General features: G+C 37.5%; 1 protein-coding gene across 1 annotated transcript in view; it reads right to left on the bottom strand.

Moving 5' to 3' along the window:
• PROX1 (prospero homeobox 1) overlaps positions 1-7606 on the bottom strand; it is a 40959-nt gene that overhangs the window by 29464 nt on the left and 3889 nt on the right. Inside the window, exon 2 of the mRNA XM_065401952.1 lies at positions 2478-2585. Coding sequence (XP_065258024.1) covers positions 2478-2585 — 108 coding nt within the window. The remainder of the gene's footprint in view (positions 1-2477; positions 2586-7606) is intronic.

Genomic DNA, 7606 nt, shown 5'->3' with positions numbered 1-7606 from the left:
AAGGCATTCCAAGGCTCTCCAAATCCCACAAGGTTTGTTAAAAAAAACAAACAAACAAAAAAAACCCCAAAGAACAAAAACAAAAAACCCCCACCCATTCATTGGCTTTGGTCTTTTCTGAAGACTAAGGGCCTGAGCTTTACTTGGTATAAACTGGCATAGCTCCATTGGCTTCAACAGAACTATGCTGATTTATACTACTTGAGGAGCTGGCCCTAATATTCAAATTGTTGCCAAGCTTTACTACGATACCCTTATTTAAAATCATGGATTAAATCACAACATGGGTTGTGTGTCTGTTCAGTTTTTTTTTTAACCAATTGCTAATGAAATTAACTTAAGTTTGTTTGAGATACAATATTTTGTACACCATTTTTAAATTTAAATTAACAGCCACATGCCTTAGATCCTAATGGGTCTAATAGGAGTTAGTCAATAAAGCATATGGAAACATCTTATTCAAAAAAAATTTTTTTTTTTTTTAAACTGAGGGCTAGATCTTGCCACCGGTTTCTAAGCAGAAGTCCCCATCGCTGTTAGTGGAGCCTTCTGCTTAAAAATCACTGGCATAATCTGGCCCTGTATATGAGCCAAATTCTGCCCCTTTACCTCACAATGGGGGGAGTAGCCCCTATTGGAGTCAGTAGGACTAGACCTGGGCAAAATGGGAGCCTAATTTGGCCCATGAAATGTTACATGTAATAAACATTTCAAAGTATTTACAAAGATACGGAATACCCAAGAAAAGATGAACATATCTAATATTTACATCTACTGTTGTGTGGTGTTGCTGACCCAGAATGGCTGTCGCGTTCCACCACGGAGGTGGCTGCATTTCAGTGGTGGGTGAGTGATCCCTATATAGGCAGTTTGTAAAGCACTTTGGGCTTCTTCTGGATGAATGGTGCTATATAAATATAAGGTGGTATAATATCAAAACACTACATATTATTGCGACATTGTAAGAAGATTGATATTGGTCACCACATGCAAACACAAATACATACTTCCTTTATGAAAAGAAATATAATAAAAAGACTCTTTGTATTACTGGCTATATTAATATCTACTGGAGAAGACTTGTTATAGCACCATTACAGGATTCCCTTAAGCAGTACTCTGGCCAACGCTGCATCTGGTTCCAGTGGCTCATTGGTGCCGAGTCATTTGAAATGCTCCCTCAGATTTTTCCATACCAGGTGGAACCACTCTCAGAGCAAACCCTTCACTTGGCCCGCTGTGTGATTCACAGCCTTTTTTGTGTTTAATGATTCTTGACCAGCCATTTAGGCTAGTAAGTGCCTGCATTGCTTTTTTTATGCTGTTACCATCCGCCCAAAGCATGGCTCTTAATGAGAAGAAACGTGTTTTCAACTCTGAGAGCACAGAAGGGGTAGGGGGGAGGCAGAGGAACCCACCAAGATGTTCAACTTGATGTGACATTAGATAAAAGCTAACAGGAATGGGGAGGGGGAAAGAACCCTTCAATAAAGTCAAAATAAAGTGAAGAGAATTGCCCTACTCATTCATTCTTAAAACTGGGCCAAGTCACAAACTTGGGAGCCAATTTTCCAATAAGATCGAAAAAAACCCATAAACATGCAGATAGTTAAAATAAGGACTTGTGTAAATTGTTAAGGGGGGGAATGTAACAAACTAATTTAAGCTAATGTAATGTTTATAAAGTTACTTAGATAATAACACCATGTGTGCCATTATAATCATTAAAACCCAATCTATATTAAAAAAAAAACTTAGATGATTAACACAAAATCAAGTTGATGTGAAGGAACAATTACTTTTAGGGAAAAAAATCAGGAGGTCCTAATATTCTGTAGAATGAGGGAGGATGCAGCTGTACGTCGACAGCTTTCATATCCTCATTTGAATAATGTGGCCTGAATCTGTCACTTTATTCATCCTCCTTATGCTCAGTGTACTCTGCATCAACAACAAATTAAGTTGTAAATAAGAGACAATCATCACTTTTGTTTTTAAGCAGTTGCTGCATGGAGAATTTCAATGTACTGTTTCTTTTTGACAGAAAGAAAGGGATTCTACAGTGTGCTTATGTAAGCACAAATATGAGGAAACCGACCAAAATGAAACAATTAGGGAGCACTTGAGAACTGCTCCAAAAATGTTCTTGGAAGTACATTTATGCCACCAGCAGAAATTTCTTTTTCAGAGGATACACACATGTAAAACTGTGTCATCCAACTGTATTAAACATTCTTATTTTGCGCTGAAACTTCAGACTCTCTCTTGATTAAAAAAAAACCCCAAGCCCTTTCCCTTCAGACATGGACCCCAAGCACACCTTAGTTGAAAAAGTCAAGTGAATAACAATCAACTGTAATCTCTAGTAGTGAAATTAGAATTAATAGTCATTTACCTTTAATGTGTTAAAGTGATACATTTTCACCACAAAAATGCAAACATGCAATAAGGAGGGGGGAAAAAAGTTTTTTTCCTACCTTTACATCTGAGAAGTAGGTTTTCAGCATATTGGAACTTGGGTACCGGGTGTAAAAGAACATGAGCTTGGCCTTTTTCAAGTGATTGGGTGACAGACCTTCCTGCATGTAGGATTGAATTAGTCAAGGAAAATGCTTTGCTTGAGAATAAAAGCTGGTTCTGAATATACACGGCTAGTAAAGTGCTCCTTCGAGAAATGTTCTGTAAGGACCGAGTGACAAATTGTTAACATTCAATTTGCAGCTCTTTAGAATTGTAATTATCTGCAAAACAACTACATAAGATATGTGAGGATACATAACATATATTGTCTCTCAGTTCATTCTTGGTGTTGGTGGCAGGAATTTTTCAGGTTTAAGGTTTGTGTACCATATGTATGTTCACTTGTTGCTAAGGAAACAAATGCATGAAGCATGTGCTGCAAAAAAACTTATCACAAGATTTTTCTTTCGTTTGCAATTCCAATTCAGTTTATTTTTCTCTCAGCACTGAGCAGTTTATATCATATAATGCTAATGGACATGAAACAATCAGAGGTGCTTTATGATTCTGAGCAATGTTTCATGCAATAACATATTTTACCTTTTTTCTTTAATGCCAATATAATTCAGTATCTTGAGTTACTCTCTCTAATCCTATTATTCCTTTGCCTCAATTACTGGCTTTCTAATGAAAGCTAAATTTCTTTAAAAAAACCCACAACCTTCTGTAGTTAAAAAAATATTGTCCGGTTCTGATTTACACAGTTAACTCCTTGGAGAATGAAACTGTATTTGGGGCTAACTAATCAATAAGTGTGGGTTAGCAGATCAATAAATGGCCACTTACCCTATAAGGAGGCCTATTTATCCTGGAAACATCATTACCTTTTAGATCTGTAAACAGAAGCAACTAAAACAGTTCCCAAGGGAATGTGAATCTAACCATAACAATCTAGGCTTTCTGATTTCCCCCCAGCTTCTTGGCACTCTTTTGTGTGCTGTGTGCTAGGATGGCTTTGGTCACATCTGTGCCGCAGGCTGGCCCTGCCATTTCCTCAGCAAATTAATGGCTTTATAATTTATCAGAAATGAAGATGCACGTGGAGAAAATCAATGTGGTCCCCACAAGGTCAATTGAGGGTCCTTCCCAGAAGCTTCTCTGAGGACTGTTTTTCCTAAAGACATTCAACGAAAATTTCACTATTTCACACCTTATGGTGGAGAAAGGTCAAACAAGTTCACAGCTATTCTGCAGCGGAGGTGCCTTCACCTTACAGAGCCGGTAACACAGGAGAACAAAATGAATAGCTCCAGCTCGCAACCTGGGAAGTTCAAAGAAATGTATGCCGACAGGCAACAGACTATTTAGGATTGTTCTGTTAACAGAATATCTTTTCTCGATCTACTGAATTGAGTCAAAACATGGTTATTTATTCATGTATTATTCATACATGCAGATGCAGTTGTAGAAAGAGAAGGCTCAGTTTTAGACTGAAAATATCACATTTTTTTAAAATAGCCACTGAAAATAGTTTAAAAACCTCTTCATTTACAAAAAGTGCACTGAAAACAGCTCAACTGAACTTGTGTTTTGTTTTAGATGCTTAATGATTACAAAGATAATTTATGACTGACATACTTCTTGTGCCAAGAGAAGAGTTGAAAGAACCTCCAGTTACCTCCATTAGACTGATAGAGAAGTCTAAAAGAGCATTACACTCTGCAGTGCCATCTGTCAAAACGCATAAGTGAAATAATGGTAGCAAGCTGTCACCTATTGCTTAGTGATAAGAGTTTTAGACAAGTCAGAACTTCTACACCAGAAATCCATTTAGTTATATGATTCCACAGGAGGACGGGGACCAACCAACCAACGCTTCAATAAGTAAAAGAAAAATCCTAAGTCTCCTTAATTTATAATTCCCCTGAAGCAGATAATATCTTGATATCATGTTTGGCATTTGATCCATTTCGATGGAAGCTAAGATATGAACTTAAACTCTCCCCAAGCTTCAGTATTTACTGGATTTAAGCATATTAAACAGTTGTTTAAGTATTTTGATTCACTTTGTATTTATGATTTTTCCTTATTTTTCTGTAATAATGCTAGAGGCTATTGATATTGAATAAAACACATATTGAAAGATGTTCTAAAACTCAAATCCCCAGAAGTCCACTTTTTAAATTAGAATTATGCTTTCCTGTTAAGCACTTGGGATTCTTAAAGTGAAATCTAGCACACTGTAAATCTTTATGTCTTGTGCCTAAGATTAAGGTTATATTGTGATACAAGATAGATCTCTAATAAACTATTAAAAATAGTTAATGAAGCACTTAAGAGCCAACTCTTAGATAACCCATTGCTATTTCAGTGTAAAACTGAACTGACCAATTGGTTAATTTCCCTTTTAAGTGCTTGTGCTGAAAAGCAACTGTTCTTCCAAGAAAGCACTAGCTGTTTCCAGGATACTTACACACGCACAATGACTCATGATGGAATAGATTCAGTAAACATACAGCTGTACTGAACACGAGCTAAGCCCCATTCAAGGCCAGGAAAGAAAATGAGCACAAATAAATATTAAGGAGGTAAAAGGAAAGGGGGGGAGGGTGCCGAATGGAACGCAAACAAGCTCTGTCCCAGCAGCTCATGTGGCTTGCCTCAATTCTCTTAGCCATAGCTTTGTGAAGACAGATGACATTCAATTCTATGTGTAATGCAAAATAGACAATAACTGCTGAAACTTGAGCCAGCTGCCAGGTGTAAAAAAAAGAAAGAAAGAAAGAAAGAAATGATAAATCCATAAATTAATGAAAGACATCTGCTCAGGAACATAAAAGATCAGAGAAACAGTGCACTGCAGCTGAGCCTAAAGCAGTGTTCAAACAACCTGAGTCTGAGTGTTGTGTATTTACAATGTACAAGATAGCCTTACCTAAAACAACAGCAGCCAAAAGGCAAATGTAAGAAATAGGAAGTGGGGGTGAGGGAAGGAAACGTATGTACACTCGCTGTGTGTTTTAACTTACACTACATGTAGACTCTTGCACCTGATTTGTGCCAAAAAGCAAATGGGCTTAATCCACTTGAGTAACTACCCTCTTCTACTAAAATATTTGTATGTGACGATAATCTTCTGTTCCTCTCACTTTCGCTTCAAATTCCTGAAAATGTTCTATTAGGCTTTTGTACCATATATTGGTATTGGATGAGGAGAAAGGAGCAGGAATCTGCCACTTCAGGTAAAATATCTGTAGTTGTAAGGCCAAGTTGCTGCTTAAATTACACAATGGTTGCTTTTTTCAGCATACCTCTAAATTGCTAGGAATATTTCTGCACGTCTTAAAGAACCTTGAAAAAAGAAGCTGGACTGAAAGTATACTGGCATTTCCCAGGTTTTATCAACAGCACAGAGTCATCCAGCTTGCTATACAATTGCTCACTTTTTTTAAGTTTAATTAGTTTAATTCTAGTCAGATATAGTAACTCCTCATTTCAAAATGTGGTAATTCACTAATTGTAGCTTTCACATATTGGACTGAGAAACTTGCCCCGGTTGGATTGGAATTCTATTTAAAAATTAAGGATTTTAAAAAAGTTTCACTAACATTATTAAAATCTTCCTTCGGTGGAGAAAATGCTGAACATCTTCACCTGTGCAGATGTCTTAACGGCACAAAAAAACCTACTGTTGTGCTTCAGTTTGACATATGCAAATGTTTTGGGGCTGAACAGGCTATTTTTCTTGAGATGCAAAGAGGGTGCATGACAAGGATGATCATGCAGAAAAACAATTGGCTGTCTGTTTCTTTTAGTATTTGAATAAAACTTAATATTTGATTAAACAGATTAGTTTGCAAAGATACAGAATACATTCATGACCAAGATATGAACTCACCGTGCAGGTGCATCTTATCTTGTTTAGCAGAATACGCAAACATTAACCATTTCCTTGCACAATTCAACAAGGCTGGTAACGATCAGGTGCATTTTACATTTTACAAATGTAGGTTTAAAAAAAAAAAAAAAACAATAAGAGGGACTGGTTCAGGGTTTCAGCCTACTACTAAAACCTGAACTTGGCTGTATCTGCTGATCTTGTGTTCTTATCCTGGCTGTATTGTCCAGAGAAACAGATGTTGCTTTCTGTTGTGAAGGAAGAACTGCCTCTCTTAAGAAACATATTCTTTATATATGCACATTGAACCATGTGAAATAAAGGGGCCAAAACAAAGTGTAATACAAACAAACCACCATACTCTCTCCCATATGCCTTCGCCTAGAATAAACTATAGGCTGCATGGACAAATGGGCAGTTGCTAGAAAAATATCACCACAATAGAGTTGTATACTGGTGTGCACACTTCTGTCTAACGGGTATTTGAGAATCTAGAAGCTTTTCAAATATATTTGTGTCCAGGCTGCAATAGTGACTAACTGGGAGAGTCAGAGTGTCAAGGGAATAAGGTGCGTTGGGAGAAGGGAAAGCGGCACCCACATTAATACTCAGTTTCCCCACTGACTAACCTTCAGAGTGGCACTGGCTCTAGAGGAGGCTGCCTGCACACCTTCTCCATCAGAAGTAATATGCTGAGATAATGGCTGCCAGTGAGAGAGAGGAATATAATGTGGGGGAGGGGGTGAACACTGTAGCAGAAAGAGGGGAAGACAGAAACCAAACAGGACAACAGAAACAGCACAAGTTCCAAAAATACTGACTTGCACTAGAATAATAAACAGAGTGGATCATACAGAGTTATAGCCAAAGGAAAGACTAACAGCTTATAAACACAGAATGTTTTTTCCTTTTCAGTCCCCCTTTGAAGAAGTGAAAGATTTTTCATTCTTCTTTCCAGGAGGAAAAGAAAGCTACTTTTACTGAAAACAAAGTAATATGCCACCACATTGTTAGTCGGCATTTACCGAATTTTGGCCTCAGCTACACAACTGGGGCTCCTGTTGACTTCAATATAAGCTGCTCTGAGTGCATCAGAAGGTAGAATTTGGAGGAAGGAAGGATTTTTTAATCCGAATTAGTAATTTTTAGTGTTTATGGAAGATGCTAGCCTTACACTGAAATCCATTTTTAATTCACACAGAGGATACTGAATGGACAATGACAGTGCACGTTTCTCTCACACCCCCA

The sequence above is a fragment of the Emys orbicularis genome, chromosome 3, assembly GCF_028017835.1.
Source record: "Emys orbicularis isolate rEmyOrb1 chromosome 3, rEmyOrb1.hap1, whole genome shotgun sequence".
Taxonomy (NCBI): domain Eukaryota; kingdom Metazoa; phylum Chordata; order Testudines; family Emydidae; genus Emys; species Emys orbicularis.
This window is presented reverse-complemented; position numbering and strand designations above follow the sequence as displayed.